This window comes from Populus trichocarpa, chromosome 6, assembly GCF_000002775.5.
Source record: "Populus trichocarpa isolate Nisqually-1 chromosome 6, P.trichocarpa_v4.1, whole genome shotgun sequence".
In the NCBI taxonomy this organism is placed as follows: domain Eukaryota; kingdom Viridiplantae; phylum Streptophyta; class Magnoliopsida; order Malpighiales; family Salicaceae; genus Populus; species Populus trichocarpa.
This window is the reverse complement of record NC_037290.2, coordinates 21,872,918-21,894,021: the sequence shown is the minus strand read 5'-3', so window position 1 is coordinate 21,894,021 and position 21,104 is coordinate 21,872,918. Positions and strand designations below refer to the sequence as shown.

Below are 21,104 nucleotides of genomic sequence, written 5' to 3'. Positions count from 1 at the left end.
AATTAATTATGAATGAAATTCTATAGCTTAGAATTAACGTGTAGCAACTGCATGTGTGCAGTGTGTGTTTTAATGCAAATATTGGTGCCTTGAATTTTGCAGGTAAGAGTTCATGGCCAGAGCTCCTTGGAGCGCAAGCAAGGGTTGCGGTAGCCACTATTGAAACGGAGAATCCTTATGTGGACACTCAGGTTGTGTTAGAAGGAACGCCTGTGACTGGAGAGTTCTCTTGCACTAGGGTTCGTGTTTGGATTGACAGGAACAGAATTGTTACTCGGGTTCCTGTAATTGGTTGAAGGCTCATGCATGCTGATTATCATCCTGCTGGATCTTATGAAATAAGGAGTTTCTAGTTCTCCCTTGGTGTTTGTTTTATTGTACTAAATAAGAGATCTTGTTTTCCATGCATTATTCTGTAATTGTGCTACGTACAACTTCAATAAGACTGGTTTAATATTGTTATATGTGTTTCGTTTTCCTTACAAGAATTACTCTCTCTTTGAACAAGAACAACATGGGATTAGTGCCATTAATCCCAATTAACGGTTTATGCCCGATGAGCCATCATTGAATATCTTCCTTTTCCCGCAAAGGACCACAGGCATAATCTGGAGACTCGCTCTCATCCAAGCAGCGCACATGGAACTGCATGTAAAACACTGCACGGATTTATGTAACAGGTGATGATTAGCATGAAGCCCTCTAATATTAGTTGATTAATTAGTCAGTATATCCACCTCATTGAAACAAATACCATAATATGGAAAAAAAGAATAAGTTCAAGGAGTAAGCAAATGAAAAGTAAAAACCTTTCTGGCCTTTTGCAGCTCAAGTTCGATTTATTTTATTTTTATTAAAAAAAAACATACTTATATTTCCGGATACTCAATTCCGATTCAGTTCAGGTACAACTCTGATCCAATAAACCTGGTGCTAGAACAGTACGTTATGGTAGTGCTTTTGAAGATTAAGCTATTAAGAGAATATTTATTTTTGTTTTCAAAAAATACTTTTGAAATTTTTTTATTTTTTTGTTTTGAATTAATTTTTTTATGATTTTAAATTGTTTTGATATGCTGATATCAAAAGAAAATTTTTTTAAAAAATTATTTTGATATATTTCCAAATAAAAAACACTTTAAAAAACAATCGATGTCACAATTTCAAACACTACCTCTAACATGTACTAAAATACCTTGCCATTTTATTATATTGATGTTAAAAAAAATTTTAAAATATTATTTTAATATATTTTCAAGATTAAGAAGTGAGATGCGGTGAATTTGAGTTTGTTGTAGGTACAATCCTTTTATAACACCACCTACAAAACATTAAAAGCTAAAAATTTCTTTTTTTTTTTGTTTTTTTAATAGTTCTACCTGAAAAAACTCAAACTCAACTGAATCCCAAAACACCAAAGATACATGCTTCCCACCAAAGGGATGCTGCGAAAAAGTATTTTTGAGTTTATTATAGGAACAGTCAGCTAACAAGGAAATGCTCCGGAATCACAAAATTAGGACGATCAAAACCATGCCGAAGGTTAATTTCTTTTATATAATCAATACCACCCGTTTATTTGCTGTCAAAGGCGCAGAAAATAACGAGAAATTTTTTTTGCTGGTGCTCAGCAAAATATGAGCTCTACACTCAACTTTACTGATGTTTACACGGACCAAAAAACAGGTTCAAGCAATCTCTAAAGACTGGTAAAAACTACTACATGATTTACTTTGCCCATCAACATCTTCCGCCTAGCTACATCAGGGCCAAAAGAACCTCCAGCTTCAAGACAAAACATGGCCACCATACCTCAGAGGAATAAGTGCTGGTATTCCCCATTTGCAAGCTGACACAGCTGATTGTAGTTGTATGTATCTGCCAACATAATGTGAAGAGACTTTTAGAAGCACATTAAGTTCAAGGAATGGCTAACCTAATAATGTGGAAAAATTAGTTTATTCAACTGGCCAAAACACCATGCCATTCCCACTATTGCTAGTCACAACTTGCACATGCGCAGAGGGGGGAATAGAGAGATGCACTAAAAAACTGATCCCAGAACATAATCTAACAAGCATTAAGAAAATGAGAAATAAAAAAATCAGCATAAACCTCCATACAGATAGTGTTATCTGTGACACTCAAGCTAGGATTAGTCATGAGATATAAAAATCAATAAAAACTGCGCCAAATCTTGTTTCAGAAGTCAAGTGCTTGTCCTTAATGAACATTGTAGCTGCTACAAAAGTTACTAGCCTTGATAGAACTTCAAGCTGCCAAGAGATCAGCTGATGAATATAAAACAGCATTGAGGAGTCACCGCCCACTAGAATGACATTCCTATACATTCAAACTTAACTACACTAAAGATCTGTTCACTTAAGCATTTTTAATGATTCAAGGAAAATCTATAGGTAGAAGAGAAAATAATCTGTGTCTGCTCGATTGGCCCGCTCAATCCTCTCAAGTAGAAGCAACAAAACCCAATATATTTTAAGAAAGGCAACACAATAGAGAGAAATTTAAAGAAAAAGCAATATCACTACCAGAAATTCGCTAAATACCAACGGATTTACCGACGGAATATTTTCTGTCGGTATTTTGAGGTCGAAATTACCGACGGACACTTTCCGAATTTAAAAAAAGGCGGGTCGCTAACGTGGAGGTTTTGGCGGGTTATTTTTTTCCGACGGATTCAAAAACAACTGCCCGTACAGTGCCCGTAAAGTGATGTGACCGGTTCGCCGTTTAAATTTCCGACGGACTCACCGAGGGATTTGAAATGGCAGATCCGTACGGTGACATGTCTATGTTTCCGTCAGAATCACCGGCGTAATAACCGACGGAGTGTCCGTCGGTAAAACCGTCGGAAAAAGTTAATATATGACAGCTCTGCCGACCCTCTCATCCCCTATTTCTCCTTCTTCTTCTTCATCCCAACTCTCCCCATCTGCAAACAACCAGCCCCCCCTCCCCCCCAAAAAAAAAAATCTTCCTCATATCAGCACAACAAGTTATATTTCTTGAAGTTTTGTGGTCACAGCATCCGCGCGTGTTCTGATTTACCGACGGATTTTATCAATTTTTGTAAGTAATTATATCTTTTTAAATTTTAACATTTAATTAAATGTCAATTTTATTGTTTTTTTAGTATATGTATTTTGTTAGTAGATGTACATGTTTTATTGTTATTTCTCAAACAAACTTGTAGTATATGAATGTATAATTTTGTACCTGTTATGGTTTGTTTTAGATTTTGTAAGATTGTATTTGTTTGTAAATTGTTATTTCTTTATGGAATTACCGAATTACATGTGCTATTTTGAAATAATTAATAGCTTGCTTAATGGGCCCGTTTAAAGTTTTATCAATGGTATTGCGGAGTGGTAATTTCTGTAAATTTATATATTTTAATTCGTATGGACGTTGATAAATGATAATGAATATTTAATATTTATGAGAAGTTGTGATTGATTTGTTGGATAATCTCGAGTTAAAGTAATATTTTTACAAGTTTATTTACCTAACTTAGTTAATTAATACATGATGTCATCATAATTTTATAGAGGTTCGATATAAGTCATGGATGATCGTTCATGGATGTATCGAGATTCACCCCAAGGATTGCGGAGGATGGATTATTGTAATGGGGTTCAGGGTTTTATTAATTTCGTAACATCTATTCCCAGAAATTTTACTGGAGGTGGTATTAGGTGTCCATGCAGGAAGTGTGAAAATAAAAAGTATCTGCATCCAGATGTTGTAATGATGCATCTTCTACACAAAGGGTTTATGGAGAATTACCAGTGTTGGTATGCACATGGAGAAGTATTTGTTAGCGAGAGTGAGAGGAGAATGGAAGAAACGGTGGTTGGGTCTACTTCTAGTGCTAGCAACGTGCATGAAACGGCAAATGACAACACTAATCCTTATAGAAATATGGTTATGGATGCAATGAGAATGAATCAAGGTAATGACAGTCAATGTCCAATCGTAGAAGAAGAACCTAATGTAGATGCAGCTAGGTTTTTTGATTTGTTGAAAGATTCTGACGAACCATTATGGGATGGCTGCACGAACCACAGTAAATTATCGACCGTAGCACAGGTGTTCACCATCAAGTCAGATCACGGGTTGAGTGAGGCCGGGTATGACAAGATTATTGAATGGGCAAGAAGCATTTTACCTGAAGGGAACAGGCTGAAAGAGAACTTCTATGCTGCGAAGTCCATGATGAAACCCCTCGGTTTAGGATACCAGAAAATTGACATGTGCCCTAACTTCTGCATGTTATACTACCTTGAAAATGTTGAGATGACCGAGTGCATGACATGCGGGCATTCCCGTTACAAACCTAGAACTGGCAGGGGAAAGACTCTAGTGGCATATAAAAAACTTAGATACTTCCCGATCACACCTAGACTGCAGAGGTTATTCATGTCACCAAGGACTGCTGAGCACATGATATGGCACCAAGCACATCATGCGATTGATGGAGTAATGGTTCATCCTTCTAACGGCGAAGCATGGAAACGCTTTAACAGTGTTCATCCTCACTTTTCAGTTGAATCAAGGAATGTGCGTCTTGGGTTGTGTACAGACGGATTCAACCCATTTGGGTCATTTGCTGCTCCTTATTCTTGTTGGCCGGTCATACTCACAGTTTATAACTTGCCACCGGGAATGTGTATGAGGCTGGAGTTCATGTTTTTATCTACTGTCATACCCGGTCCAAGAAGCCCGGGGCGGAATATAGATGTTTGTCTTCGACCGTTGATTGATGAGTTGGCGCAGTTGTGGTCCTCCAGAGCTCTGACTTATGATATATCGAGGAAACAAAATTTTCTTATGACGGGCGGCATTGATGTGGACTATCAATGATTTTCCAGCTTATGGAATGCATTCTGGTTGGAGCACTGCATGGGAAACTCGCATGTCCATACTGCATGGAAAACAACAAGGCATTCACGCTAGCAAATGGAGGTAAAGCTTCTTTTTTTGACTGTCACTGTCACTTCTTGCCACTTCATCACAGGTACAGAAAGAACAGAAAAGATTTCTTTGTTGGCAGAGTTGAAAAAGATGTTGCATCCCCGTGTCTTTCTGGTGAAGAATTGCATGATGTTGTCTCAGAGTACGGTGACATTGTGTTTGGCCTTCAATCAGGAAAGCAAAAGTTTCCTGGTTTTGGTTTGACCCATAATTGGGTAAAGCGAAGTATCTTTTTTGAGCTTCCTTATTGGAAGACCAATCTGCTTCGCCATAACCTTGACGTCATGCACATCGAAAAGAACATGTTTGAGAATATTTTCAACACCGTCATAGGATGTGAAGGGGAAGACAAAGGACAACATCAAGGCTAGATTGGATATAGCTTTATACTGTAACCGTAAAAATATGGAGTTGGTTTATGATGAGTCACAAGTCGCAAAACCAAGAGCAAGCTTCGTGTTAGAGAAAAACGCACAACTGCTAGTCTACAAATGGCTTAAGAGTCTGCGTTTTCCGGATGGACATGCATCGAACATATCAAGGCTGGTTAATATAGAGGACTGCAGATTGTATGGAATGAAGAGTCATGACTGCCACGTGTTTATGCAAACACTCATCCCATTAGCTTTTCGTGATTTGTTGCCAAAGGGAATATGGGATGCACTCATGGAGATAAGTCATTTCTTCAGAGATATATGCTCCAGCAAGTTGAATGTTGATCACATTGAGAGGCTTCAAACGAATATCGTCGAGACACTATGCAAACTTGAGATGATATTCCCTCCATCATTTTTTGACTCAATGGAGCATCTCCCTATACATCTACCGTTCGAGGCAAAAGCTGGAGGACCAGTCCAATATAGATGGATGTACCCATTCAAACGGTTAGATATTACAGTTGCAATGTAATTCATATATAAAAGTATTTTCTATGTTTTTCTTAATTGAAAATACTTAATTAATTCAATACAGGTACTTGTTTAATCTCAAGAAAAAGGTTAAGAACAAGGCGCATGTTGAGGCTTCGATATGTGAGGCCTATATTGTTAAGGAGATCTCAACATTTATCTCGTACTATTTCGAACCTCATCTGAGAACGAGAATCAATCGCGTTCCAAGGCATGATGATGGCGGTGAAGTGCCTTCTAGTGAGAACTTGTCAATATTCTCCAATATTGGACGACCCACACCTAAAAATGCCGTAAGAGGAAGATATTTGTCGGAAATAGAGTTCAAACAAGCACACAACTATGTTCTATTTAACTGTGATGAGCTGAGACCTTTTATTCAGTAAGTTTATACTAATTAAACTTTGGTAGTAATATACTATTAATTATATATTGTAATATCATACACTCATTATCACTTGCAGGCAATATCGTCAATATTTGCTCTCCAATAACTCACAGCTGACTGAACCTCAGATCTTTCAATTACAAGATGAGCAGTTTGCCACGTGGTTCAGAACACATGTAAGCACTATCACAAACTCATTCTAACTTGCAAAATTACTGTACGTATGCATGTCATTACGAGATTCTCGTTCATTTACTGTTTATTGATGTACATTACATGCAAGGTTTATCAAATGGGAAGGAGTGCACCTAAGTCATTGTCTTTACTAAGCCTGGGGCCTGAAAGAAAATGTAAGTGCTACAACGGGTATTTTGTCAATGGATATGTTTTCCATACTGAAGAATACGGGCAAGGAAGAAAGACATACAACAGCGGTGTTTGTGTTAAGGGATCCACTAGTAGTGAGTTAGAAGTTGACTACTATGGTAGATTAGAAGAGGTCGTCGAACTGCAATATCATAACGAGCAGAATATAATGTTTTTATTCAAATGCTATTGGTATGACACGACTGACAGAGGAATCAGAGTTGATCCGCACTATGGTCTGGTCGAAATCAACTCAAAAGCTAGACTCCGCAACATAAACGATGTCTTTGTTTTCGCAAAGCAATGCCAACAAGTTTATTACACATACATCCCCTTCATTTAGAAAGGATCGATCAAGAGTGGATTGGTTGTCCATTTTAAAAACGAAACCCCGGGGTCGTGTCGAGGTTGTTCAGGATGAGAACGAAGACACAAGTGTGCGAGATGAAGTCTTTCAAGTTAGTGAGGTGGTTGAACCATATCGAGTTGCTCCTTCGATTGAATTGGAAGAAAATTTAAATTTTCGTGTTTTCGATGATAGTCTTGTTGATGTTGACGCAGATGAGTTAAATTTTGTTTTGAGCTTCTAGCGGACAACCAAATATCGATGAAGAAGATGATATTCATATTGAAGATTGCGATGAAGGTGATGACAATTCAATTGATGACGAAGAAGAAGAAAATTCTGACTAACTACCAAAATGAAGCCCTATGTAAAACCCTTTTTTTCATGTAATTTAGATTATGAATGATATATATATTTTGAAACACAAAATATTTATTACTTGAAATAATTAGTTGAAATGCCACAATTATGATGGATGATATATTTTGTGACATGAAATAATTACTTGAAATGCCACCCGATCACCGACGGCCACACCGACAGCCTTAAGTCCGTCGGCATTTCACAGAGAGTTCGAAAATAATTACTTGAAATGCCACCCGATCACCGACGGCCATAAGTCCGTCGGCATTTCACAGAGAGTTCGAAAATAATTACTTGAAATGCCACCCGATCACAGACGGCCACACCGACGGCCATTAGTCCGTCGGTATTTCACAGAGAGTTCGAAAATAATTACTTGAAATGCCACCCCATCACCGACGGCCACACCGACGAATTTAAATACGTCGGTAAGTTGTCGGCGGTTCAATTTTACCGACAAAATTATCGACGGACCGCGCGAATTTCAAAGGGTTGCGCATTAAATGCGGCTCTGACCGCGTAATATTGCCGACAGAATTACCGACGGACCACGAAAAATATGGAGGGTCATTAAAAATTTTGGTGCGAAATTCAAAATTTACCGACGGATTTTTAACACATCGCCGACGGAATAAATTAAAATAATAATTAATTTTATATCCGTCGGTGAAGCCGTCGGTAAAACTGCCATATAAGTTCAAGTGACCGCCCGTTCAGTTCATTTTTTCTTCTCCTTCGTTTCTCACCTTAAGCTTTTGATTTTTTTCCTCTCCATTCTTCAAAGCTTTCACCTCCAATCTCTAGCAAGTTTTCTTCATCATCTTCATCAGTTTAAAAGGTTAGTGTTTTCTCTATTTCATTTTACTTTAATAGTTTATTTTTTGCTATTTTTTTGGTTATTTTTTTTGTTTTGGTGTATTTTTTGTAATGTAGATAAAGTCTATAGTTTTTTTTGCATAATTCATTGCTAAAGTATATAGTTTTTTTTTTTGAATTTATTGAATATTTTTTATTGTTGTATTGGCATAATTATTATTAGTTAATTTGTTGAATTTTTATTGTTAATGTTGAATTTACCATAGAATTAGTAATTGAATATGTTGGAATAATTATTAATTTTACTTTATTATTGCATGATTTGTGTTTAATTTATTCCATTTATTTTGATTGTTAATCTAGAGTTTTTTTTTTAATTTATTGTTTTGTTGTATTGGCATAATTATTGAATAATTACTTGAATTGTAATTGTTAATGTTGAATTTACCATAGAATTAGTAATTGAATATGTTGGAATAATTATTAGTTTTACTCTATTATTGCATGCTTTGTGTTTAATTTTTTCCATTTATTTTGATTGTTATTCTAGAGTTTTTTTTATTTATTGTTTTGTTGTATTGGCATAATTACTTGAATTGTAATTCTTAATGTTGAATTTACCTTAGGATTAGTAATTGAATATGTTGGAATAATTAGTTTAGATTGGGTAAATTGGTTGTGACTATTGTTAATATGTGCAGGTTTGTGGATTTGGGTAGTATCCGGTATAGGGGAGGTGCTGTCGAATTTTTTTTTTACATTTGAATTTAATTATATAATTATTTGTATCAAATTGTGTAGATGCGTAGAACGAAAATCAGAGCTGGTCGCTCATGTGCGGTCGCAGCTAGTTCGTCTAGCAGCGAGGATGATATTTCCTTAGGTGCCTCTCAAGAAGAGGCACCTACACCACCTGCGCCGTCAACCGATGCTGCCTCTTCCAGCGGTACTTCACAGCGCAGAGGCGGCGTGCCTTCGCAGCGGAATCAATTTACCCGCAAATACGAGGCACAGTGGAAGGACGACCTTTCAATGTAAGTTTGTTAAGGTTTTAGTTTTTTTTAAAAAAAATTACAACATAATTTATCAAGTAATCACTATTGAATTTATTTCATTTATTTTCAGGTTCACAAACATTGAAGCCGCCCGAGTAATATCATCGGCGTTTAAATCGTCGAAGGAGATTTCATTGTTTCAATGGAGTCAGATATCCAAGCATCCTGAATGGATGCCTCAAATCAATGCATGGTTTAACAGGTTTGATGTTGGTATTAATTTATAATTTTCAGCTTATTAATATAATTGTAAATAAATTATTATTTTTATTTAAACTTGTTTATTTATACAAAGCACAAATTCTGCTGGGACATTGAGCATAACGCTGTTGTGAGGAGGGTGTGGGAAAATCACGCGGCAACTAGGTAAGATCGAAAACAATACAGGATTTTTTTTAGACAAAAATTTATGTTTCGAAATGTAATTTTTGGTTGCGTGATTTTTAGTATGAAGCACAGAAAAAGGCAAAAAAAACCGCGAGGGATAGGGGTTTCCAAGGCTGGAACGATGTTGCGGTTTGGAGGGATTTCAAACCGATATACATCCCGGAAGATATATGGCCGCACTATCTTGAGCACGTGACGTCTGAGCGGTTCACACGACGCTCACAGTCCGGTGCTGGCAACCGGAATCGGCCAATTCATGGCGGGGTGACAACTCACACTGGCGGCTCCGTTCCGTTTGCTGCACATGCGAAACGGATGGTAAGATTAATTTAAATGAAATATATTGTTAAATTCAGTTGTTGTTAATATATCTTTTTTCATTATAGGCTGCGTCTCTTGGACGTGAGCCGAGCCCGATGGAGCTGTTTGTGGAGACGCACGTGCGGAGTCAAGACCGCCAGAAGGGGGCGCAACAGTTCGTTGATAACCGTGCTCAGTATTTCGTGGTATGTTTGTTCAACCATTTTATTTTGTAAGTTATTATGTAAGTTATTATGTTTATTGTATTGAATATGATGATTACTTTTTTTTTTATTTTCAGGAGACCTATAATAATCGGTTGAGGGAGAGATACGGGGACGATACTTTGACCCATCCAGAATTCGATCCGGATTTGTGGATGGAGGTTGGCTCGTCAGGTGGACCCGATAAAAATCGAGTTTACGGGCTCTCCAACACTACGGCCGACAACTTGCGGTCGACCCGTAGTTTTTCAACCGTTGGGAGCTCCCAATCAATATCGAGCTCCCAATCTAAGGAGTTCGTGGCTTTGCAGCAACTCACCGAGAAATACGATAACCTACAAGCGGAGTACGCACAACTCAAAGCGTCTCATGCACAACAAAGAGCGGAACAAAGAGCGGAGTCTGAGCAATTCAAAGCGTCTCAAGCACAACAAAAAGCGGAGTATGAAGCGGCTCAGGAACAGCAAAAAGCGGCTTATGACCAGCTTTACGAAATGATTATGAAATTGTCAAATAGCGGAACATGTGCGCCTAATCCTTTTTGGCCGTATAACCACCAGCCTCCGCCAGGATCTCCTCCTCCTCCTCAAGCTCCATCATCTTTATATTAATTTGTAATCAACATTATTTACATTTAAAACTTCATTTATTATTTTTCTTGAAACATATTCAGTTTGTAATGAATATTATTTAACTTTGTTTTTTTTTTTATGTTTAATAAAAATTTTATTTGCATAATTGGTTTGTATAACAATTAATTTATATAGTTTTATATTATATATCCTAAATAATTTTTTAAAAACAAATTAAGAAAAAAACTATTACCAAGGATTTTACCGACGGATGAATTCGGTCGGTATTTTAAACTTTCACCGACAGAATTACCGACGGAATTAATCCATCGCCATTTAACAGTAGCTTCCACCAGTACCGACGCATTTACAGACCGAAATATTCCGTCAGTATTTCATACATTCACCGACCGATTTAACGACGGATATTTTCCGTCGGTAATTTCAATGTCACCGACGGAATGAAAATCCGTCGGTATATTTCAAGCGGGAATCTTTTTTTTTTTGGCGCGCACTTTCCGTCTGTAAAACCGTCGGTAAATGGTTTTTTTGTTTTTCCAACTGATATACCGACGGAATGGGGAATCACCGACGAAGGTAAAGCCGACGGACGTATTCCGTCGGGGATGACGTCGGTAAAAAAATCACCGACGAACTTCTAATCACACACCGACAGAATTTTTCCGTCGTTAAAACTGTGAAATCTTGTAGTGTATGCCATACCAAATGCATCCCCAAAGTTGGTCCATATCTCAGCCTGGATTGATTTTTCACTGTCAGCAATGCCAATAACCTCAACAAAATTTGTAAGAGGAGCAGATGGCGGAGAGCCTTTTACAACAAGCTGGAGATCATCCGGGGATTTTCCAACTACTGCTCCACGATCAGCTCCCACAACTTGAATCACAGTCCGGACCCTCTTTCGAACATGCATCGGCAAAAGTGCCCCGTTGACAAAAATCGCAGGTTTTGATGTATCCATAACCTATCAAAAACTAAAGAGTAATATTATTATATCCAAATGAAAACATCACATCCTCATAATTTTCTCAGATTATATTTCATTGAAAATAGGCTTAAAACTGCTATTAAACTCAATTTTAAAATCCAAATCTCTAAATTGCCCAAACAATACTAAAAAATTCAAGTTCTAAGCTGCCCAAACAATACTAATGCATCTCATTCAAGATAATCACATTAATCATCCACATCAAGCCTTGAATTAAACAATTATGCATAAAAAATTGCAATTAAGCTTAGATAAAAATACTCATTTTAATTCACGCATGTAACCAACAAATTTATGACATAATAAATAAATATTGAGGAAAACAAAGTGTAAAGTTAAAGAAGCTAGGACTTACACGGGTGTAGAGAAAGAAAATGAGGGTGTGTTTGGTAGCTGAGAAACCTAGGGATGAAATGATTAGTTAAGTTTGCGATTTTCCTGCGTTTAATCTCGCCGAAACCCAAACAGAGAGTGAAGAGAAATTTAGGGTTAGAGCAGGACTGAAATGGGAGACGGAAAGGCCGAAGAGAAAAAATGAGAAGCGCGGGGTTTTTATTGTTTTAGTTTTCAGATGGCGCTAAATAGTTTATGAAACCTAAAAGGGTATATCTGTCATTAAAAAAAAAGTGTGAAGATCACAGGGCATCAAATGCTGCTCTATAAGTACTCACAACCCATTATCATCTCTCAAGCATAAAATCACAACTCAGTAGCAGAGAGGATCGAACATTTAATATCGTAAGAAAGTGTGAAGATCATTAAGGAAATAAAATGGCATCAGAATGTCAAGGTAATGACCAAAATTCCACAGGTTAGAAATGGCACAGTCGCGTGTACGTATGCTAACTTGGACATAAATTATCATGGATCATTCTGACAAAAAATGAAACAAGGAGTTTTAATCTCCAATGATATTGTAATAACAGATTGTTTTCTCCATGATTTATTACAAGTCAAATAAAACTGGCTTAACGCGCTTACAAATTGTCAGATTTTATTTTTAGTGTTCTTTACAATATTATAATTCTCTCGTCTGAGTGAAAACAGTCAGTATAGGGAGTGCAACCAGCCAACTACATCACGACAACGCTTCTGATCTTAGGGTGTGAGGAGAATATATGATTTTATGGCTTAGATCTGATTCATGCCGTGATGTGCGTACAGTTCTGGATGTGCTTCTGGTTAATTTTAGGGTATATATCACAGCCTTGTGGATTAAGGTTTTTGCTGTTGTTGTATTCTACATATTTTTGTTTGCATTCGTCTTTATTAGACGTTATTATGAAAGCTTCTGATCGATCTTAAGCTCATCCAAATAAAAAGAGAAGGAACAGAAAGCTTCATGTTTTACACAGCCTCCACTTTTTTCTTTGATATTTTACAAGCAATTAATGGGATATCTCCATGGGTTTGAAGTTATGGAAACACCTGGATCAATAAAGCCGGCAAGGGTCCATCTTTTCTTTTCTCTCTCATTTTCTTCTTTTTGCGGGGCATAACTTCAACTAGTTATAGTGTTGAAGAGACTAGCTACGGCTATTTTGCTTGTGAAACAGTAGAAACTAAATCGATTAATACAGGACATGCAGTCATATATGAACCAATCTACCTGCATTTTTTATGCCCTGGAGACTCATGGAGGCTACTAATTAAAGATGCCTTAATGTTTGATTTCAAGTTACCTTGAGTTCTTGTTAGCTGGTCGTGCATGAGTGCTGGGAGAAGGATGGGTGTGATAGAAGATTAAAAATAATAATGTAAAATCAAAAACTCATTAACAAGAAAAAAATGGGGAGAAAAGTATATTTTTTATTAAGTGTTTCTCTTTATTAGCTATTCTCTTTTTTTATAGGTATAAAATTCTAGATAATCAAGAAATTAAAGTAAATTATAATTTAAACATAAATTATATTATATTGACTGATTCGGTTGATCGATTCAATTTATTCTAATCGGTCTACTGGTTCCTTTGATTTTTTTAGAACAACGAGGACATTTCCTGCTGTCAATTGCGTGATTGTACTGCATGGATGTTTTTTTTTTTATGAAATACGAGAATTGTACCTGTTGAGAATGTTTCAACTCATCGAATGGTCGTAGCTGACTTTAAAATCCAGTATCAACCCCGGAAATTAATTACCAGAGGTCGTATGAATGCAATCTCATGCCTCAGAAGGTATATGAAAAGAAGCTAGCTGCCAGTTCATATCCACGTATAGAAAGAGAAATTAAGAACAAAGCAGACAAACTTGCTCTGGGCTTAATTATGGCCAAAACGCTTTGGTCTCTTGATTTTTTTTTTTTTTTAATAAGCCAGAGATAAAAATGAAGACATCAAAATGGAGATAGGATCCATTTGGAGAAAAAAAGGAAAACAATCTGCGGAAAGCAGAAGAAATAAAATGTTAAAGGCAGAAAAGGCAAAGTGCAGCAGAACATAATTAAAACTCCTAGAGCTCCTGAATTAAGCTGCAGAGATTGGGCTCCTGATTGTTTGTTATTCTTATGTGATGATCACTAACTTTAGCAATTTCAGGTCAAAGAAATTAATTATAAGAAAGGGTAGCAAAGAAATAGTTTGATGATCAGATTTTTCTTATTTCGTATTAATTTCGAGAATAATTCTATTAATTAATTTTCCCTATTGATTCCCATGAGTAGCCTGCAAGCTAGCATGAACCATCTACTCGATAAGATTAGCTGAACATTGAATCAGTCAGAGTAAAATGCTTCATCGGCAGATATGGTTGAAGATTTGACAATAATATTCACCAGAACTAACAATAAGAAAGGTTTAGAATATACATATACAATATATTAATTGTGGACTATCAATGCTTTTTTTTCTTTTATTATTGTTATGGAAGACTATTTATGTATTGTTGAAATTACATAAGATTAAACTGATCGAGGATAAACATAGGAGATTGCTTCTCACCTTGAAAAACGTGGAAAAGTGGCAATGGCTTAAAATATCTGCAATGGTCAAGCATGCGAACAAGCCATTCAATGCCGCTCAACTAGGAAACTTTCTGCCTTGTGTTCAAATTGTGTCACGAGGTTCTCTTCACTTCCATTCTATTCTTATTCCTTGTAGGTTTTCTTCAAGCTTATTATCATCGGGCCAGTCTGCTAAAATGCTCAAGAAAAGTCAGCTCAGTATATTTACCAATGTTTGAGAGCATATATTAATGGATTCCAATGTCAAGTGTGAAGCATATTCCATTTTGGCGATAAGGTTGATTAAGTTTAAGTGCCTAAACGTTGAATTAGTCAGAGTGATGAAATGTATGATCAGTGGAAGTGTTTAAGATTTTGATTGCTCTGATCTACGAAAACTGAAGGAAAAACCAACAACTATACACACACACAATTATGCATCAGTTAATTTCAAGTATGTCTGATTCATGAGAATTATATTTCCCACAGCTATAGCCTAAGGTATGAACTTAGATGGCTGAAGTGGGATCACATAACCATCAAGTCAATATCTTAATAAGAAATCCAGGGCAAGATTTCACCTAGAAAATCGTTGATAACATGGGAAGTCCAATTTATCTTCTAGCTGTAGAGGATTGAATTTTCAAGCAATAATGGATAGAAAATCAGTAACGGTCAAGTCAAGCTATCGAATGCAGCACTATAAATACCTATTGCCATCTCAAATACAATCACAACATAACAGCAGAAAGAGATATCGTAACAGAGTGCCGAAGAGCATTAGACCAATACTACAATGTCATCAGAATGTCAAGGTAATTAATTATGAATGAAATTCTATAGCTTAGAGTTAACGTGTAGCAACTGGCACGTATGTGCAGTGTGTGTTTTAATGCAAATATTGGTGCCTTGAATTTTGCAGGTAAGAGTTCATGGCCAGAGCTCCTTGGAGCGCAAGCAAGCGTTGCGGTAGCCACTATTGAAACGGAGAATCCTTATGTGGACACCCAGGTTGTGTTAGAAGGAACGATTGTGACTGGAGAGTTCTCTTGCACTAGGGTTCGTGTTTGGATTGACAGTAACAGAATTGTTACTCGGGTTCCTATGATTGGTTGAAGGCTCATGCATGCTGATTATCATCCTGCTGGATCTTATGAAATAAAGAGTTTCTAGTCCTCCCTTGGTGTTTGTTTTATTGTACTAAATAAGAGATCTTAATTGTTTTCTATGCATTATTCTGTAATTGTGTTACAATTTCAATAAGACTGGTTTAATACTGTTATATGTGTTTAGTTTTCCTTACAATTACTCTCTCTTTCAACAAGAACAACATGGGATTAGTGCCATTAATCACAATAATTAACGGTTTGTGCCTGATGAGCCATCATTAATCACAATACTGTTATATGTGTTTAGTACGTAATTAGCATGAAGCCCTCTAATATTAGTTGATTAAGTCAGTAAATCACCTCATTGAAACAATAAATACTATAATATGGCAAAAAAGAATAAGTTCAAGGAGTAAGCAAATGAAAATTAAAAACCTTTTTGGCCTTTTGCAGCTCAAGTTCGATTTATTTTATTTTTATTAAAAAAAAAACATACTTATATTTCCGGATACTCAATTCCGATTCAGTTCAGTTACAACTCTGATCCAATAAACCTGGTGCTAGAACAGTACGTTATGGTAGTGCTTTTGAAGATTAAGCTATTAATTAAGAGTATATTTATTTTTGTTTTCAAAAAATACTTTTGAAAATATTTTATTTTTTTTGTTTTGAATTAATTTTTTTATGATTTTGAATTGTTTTGATATGGTGATGTCAAAAATAAATTTTTAAAAAAATTATTTTGATATATTTCCAAGCAAAAAGCACTTTAAAAAACAATCGCTGCCACAATTTCAAACACTACCTCTAGGAAAGCGTTTGGAAACACGGGCCAACATGCGTTTCCAAAAAATTCAATTTTTTTTGTTAAAAATTAATTTTTTTTATGTTTTGGATCGTTTTGATACGTTGATCTCAAAAATAATTTTTAAAAAATAAAAAATATATTATTTTAATACATTTCGGAATGAAAAACACTTTGAAAAATAACTGTAACCACACTTCCAAATAAGCAACTAACATGTACTAAAATGCCTCGCAATTTCACTTTAACAATGAAATGCATGCTTTTTTTCACTTTAATCCTCAAAGTTTTTGATATTTTTTTTAATCTCAAACTTAATTTTTTATTTCATTCTTTAACATTGATATACTGGATATTCGACTTCATAGTTTATTTTAATTTAATTTCTATAGAGTTATATCGGTCTTATGAGATGACAAGTTTTGCAGGTTAGCTGTATTGACAAGTGTCATTCTATTTTATTTTTTTAGTTTTTTTCTCTCAAGTTCATCATTTAATATTAGGCTGATTGAAAATTGGATTTCATGATTTTTTTTCTATGGAGTGTCTCATGATTTGGATCGTGAGTTTTGCAAGTTAATCAGGTTAACTCAGGTTTTTTTTTGTTTTTTTTTTTCAAATTCCTTCTTTGACATTAAATTGATTAAGAATTTGATTTTATATTTTTTTTATCTTTCTATGGAGTTAACCCGGTGTCTTGACCTGGGTTTACTATGTTAAATCGGGTTGATTTGGGTTTTTTTTTGTCGTTTTTTTTTTAAATTTCAATTTAACACTTCGACTTTGGGTTAATTGAAAATTAGGATTCATATATATATTTTTTTTTTTTGCTTTATATGGGGTTGACACGGTCTTATAACTCGGGTCACATATTAGACTAGTTGACTTGAATTTTTTGTCATTTTTTTAATTGATTTTTTTTCAATTTCATCATTTAGCATTGAGTTGATTGAGAATTGGACTTCATAATTTGTTCTGGTTTACATTCTATGAGGTCATCTTAGTCTCATGACCTAAATCATGAGTTTTGTTTAATTTTATCATTCAACATTGAATTAATTGGGAATTGAGTATCATAATTTATTTTTTGATTTGCTTTCAATGGGGTTATTTTGGTTTCATGACTCAAGTTTAGAAGGTTAACTCAGATTATTTTTTTAATTGAATTTTATTTTCAGTTTCATCCTTCAATATTGGGTTGATTAAGAATTGAGTTTAGTAAAAAAAAAATTGCTTTCATAGAATTATTAGAGTCTAATGACTTGAGTAGTGGATTCAGCGACTTAACCTGAGTTAATCCGAATTTATATAATATGTTGTTGTTTTAATATTTAAAAAAATGTTGTCTTGATTTTTTTTAGTCAAACTATATTTTTATTAGTAATCCAAATTGTTTTTAAACTTTCCAAACCAACCAAGTTACATTAGTTCAATTTTTATATATTTTTTTTTCTACTAAAAAACACTTTAACAACAACCGAATATTTTTTATTTTTTTAAAAAAAAATTGATACATACTATAGCATAAACAATAATCTGGTTTCCATAACTAAACAAAAAACCTATAAGGGATGCTCTCAGTGTGTGTTTGGGAATTAGATGTGGTGAAATAAGATTGAGTTTTTTCTATAATTACAATTCCTTTAAAGCATATTCCACACCTTAGATAGTGTTTATTTTTACAGTTCAGCTATATTTTAAAAAAAAATTAATTTTTTTAAATTTTTTTTTATAATTTTTATATTATTTTAATGTATTGATGTTAAAAAAAAAATTAATTTTTTTTTTAATATATTTTCAATACTTAAGAATTGAGATGCCGTGAATTTAAGTTTGTTGCAAGTACAATCCTTTTATAACACAACGTATAAATCACTAAAAGCTAAATTTTTTTTCCTTTCTTGCTTTTTTATAATTCTACCTAAAAAAACTCAAACTCATCTCAATCCCAAAACACCATGTAAAGATACATGCTTCCCAACAAAGGGATGCTGCGAAAAAGTATTTTTGAGTTTATTATAGGAACAGTCAGCTAACAAGGAAATGCTCCGGAATCACAAAATTAGGACGATCAAAACCATGCCGAAGGTTAATTTCTTTTATATAATCAATACCACCCGTTTATTTGCTGTCAAAGGCGCAGAAAATAACGAGAAATTTTTTTTGCTGGTGCTCAGCAAAATATGAGCTCTACACTCAACTTTACTGATGTTTACACAGACCAAAAAACAGGTTCAAGCAATCTCTAAAGACTGGTAAAAACTACTACATGATTTACTTCGCCCATCAACATCTTCCGCCTAGCTACATCAGGGCCAAAAGAACCTCCAGCTTCAAGACAAAACATGGCCACCATACCTCAGAGGAATAAGTGCTGGTATTCCCCATTTGCAAGCTGACACAGCTGATTGTAGTTGTATGTATCTGCCAACATAATGTGAAGAGACTTTTAAAAGCACATTAAGTTCAAGGAATGGCTAACCTAATAATGTGGAAAAATTAGTTTATTCAACTGGCCAAAACACCATGCCATTCCCACTATTGCTAGTCACAACTTGCACATGCGCAGAGGGGGGAATAGAGAGATGCACTAAAAAACTGATCCCAGAACATAATCTAACAAGCATTAAGAAAATGAGAAATAAAAAAATCAGCATAAACCTCCATACAGATAGTGTTATCTGTGACACTCAAGCTAGGATTAGTCATGAGATATAAAAATCAATAAAAACTGCGCCAAATCTTGTTTCAGAAGTCAAGTGCTTGTCCTTAATGAACATTGTAGCTGCTACAAAAGGTACTAGCCTTGATAGAACTTCAAGCTGCCAAGAGATCAGCTGATGAATATAAAACAGCATTGAGGAGTCACCGCCCACTAGAATGACATTCCTATACATTCAAACTTAACTACACTAAAGATCTGTTCACTTAAGCATTTTTAATGATTCAAGGAAAATCTATAGGCAGAAGAGAAAATAATCTGTGTCTGCTCGATTGGCCCGCTCAATCCTCTCAAGTAGAAGCAACAAAACCCAATATATTTTAAGAAAGGCAACACAATAGAGAGAAATTTAACGAAAAAGCAATATGCCATACCAAATGCATCCCCAAAGTTGGTCCATATCTCAGCCTGGATTGATTTTTCACTGTCAGCAATGCCAATAACCTCAACAAAATTTGTAAGAGGAGCAGATGGCGGAGAGCCTTTTACAACAAGCTGGAGATCATCCGGGGATTTTCCAACTACTGCTCCACGATCAGCTCCCACAACTTGAATCACAGTCCGGACCCTCTTTCGAACATGCATCGGCAAAAGTGCCCCGTTGACAAAAATCGCAGGTTTTGATGTATCCATAACCTATCAAAAACTAAAGAGTAATATTATTATATCCAAATGAAAACATCACATCCTCATAATTTTCTCAGATTATATTTCATTGAAAATAGGCTTAAAACTGCTATTAAACTCAATTTTAAAATCCAAATCTCTAAATTGCCCAAACAATACTAAAAAAATTCAAATTCTTAGTTGCCCAAACAATAAAAATGCATCTCATTCAAGATAATCACATTAATCACTCACATCAAGCCTTGAATTAAACAATTATATATAAAAATTTGCAATTAAGCTTAGATAAAAATACTCATTTTAATTCACGCATGTAACCAACAGATTTATGACATAAGAAATAAATATTGAGGAAAAAAAAGTGTAAAGTTAAAGAAGCTAGGACTTACACGGGTGTAGAGAAATAAAATGAGGGTGTGTTTGGTAGCTGAGAAACCTAGGGATGAAATGATCAGTTAAGTTTGCGATTTTCCTGCGTTTAATCTCGCCGAAACCCAAACAGAGAGTGAAGAGAAATTTAGGGTTAGAGCAGGACTGAAATGGGAGACGGAAAGGCCGAAGAGAAAAAATGAGAAGCGCGGGGTTTTTATTGTTTTAGTTTTCAGATGGCGCTAAATAGTTTATGAAACCTAAAAGGGTATATCTGTCATTAAAAAAATGTTTTATAATTATTGTTTTTAAAAATATTTTTTAGTTAAAAATATATTAAATATTTTTTTCATATTAATACGTCAAAATAATCTAAAAATTAAAAAATAATAAATTTTAATCCATTTTCATTTGGCGAGAATCCCAAATGAACACTAAATATGTATGGTCTTATATAGTATACAAAGAAAATTGAAAATTTATCATCATTTTAAAAAAGAAAATTAAGATTATAGGATTCATCAATCACCGTATTGCTAGAAATAAATAATTTAGTCCTTTTTCTTTTGGAAATTATAATTCATCACTGTATATTCATATAATTCTATAACTTCATCCTTTTTTGTTTAGAAAAAGAGAAGAATTGGTCCCTATATTCTTGATTATATACTAGTTTAAACTCTCTCTTTTTTGTATTAATACCAATTCTATATTCTTCATTAAGATCGAGACAATATAAGAGTTTAAGTTATTTCAGAAAAAAAAATAAAAATAAAAACCCATCTTTTTTAAATAAAATAAGA

The 21,104-nt window shown here is 34.8% G+C and overlaps 2 protein-coding genes across 6 annotated transcripts; both read right to left on the bottom strand.

Annotated features, from left to right (window-relative positions):
* Positions 1-1,516: 1,516 nt before the first annotated feature.
* On the bottom strand, positions 1,517-20,530 carry LOC18100634 (replication protein A 14 kDa subunit A). Of its 4 annotated transcripts, none has more exons than XM_024603431.2 (4): positions 20,369-20,530; positions 12,085-12,131; positions 11,444-11,715; positions 1,517-1,878 (listed from the first exon to the last, which is right to left on the bottom strand). In XM_024603431.2, exons 3-4 carry the CDS (start codon positions 11,700-11,702, stop codon positions 1,814-1,816), a joined length of 324 nt encoding a protein of 107 aa, XP_024459199.1. In that variant the 5' UTR covers positions 11,703-11,715; positions 12,085-12,131; positions 20,369-20,530; the 3' UTR covers positions 1,517-1,813. The 4 variants fall into 4 exon arrangements, with proteins under 4 accessions (XP_024459199.1, XP_006381982.2, XP_052310198.1 ...); XM_006381920.3 differs by having other exon boundaries at positions 11,444-11,705; XM_052454238.1 differs by lacking the exon at positions 12,085-12,131 and having other exon boundaries at positions 20,322-20,471.
* On the bottom strand, positions 18,646-20,471 carry LOC7492250 (replication protein A 14 kDa subunit A). Of its 2 annotated transcripts, none has more exons than XM_024603362.2 (3): positions 20,322-20,471; positions 19,680-19,951; positions 18,646-19,007 (listed from the first exon to the last, which is right to left on the bottom strand). In XM_024603362.2, exons 2-3 carry the CDS (start codon positions 19,936-19,938, stop codon positions 18,943-18,945), a joined length of 324 nt encoding a protein of 107 aa, XP_024459130.1. In that variant the 5' UTR covers positions 19,939-19,951; positions 20,322-20,471; the 3' UTR covers positions 18,646-18,942. The 2 variants fall into 2 exon arrangements, with proteins under 2 accessions (XP_024459130.1, XP_002308471.1); XM_002308435.4 differs by having other exon boundaries at positions 19,680-19,941.
* Positions 20,531-21,104: the final 574 nt, after the last annotated feature.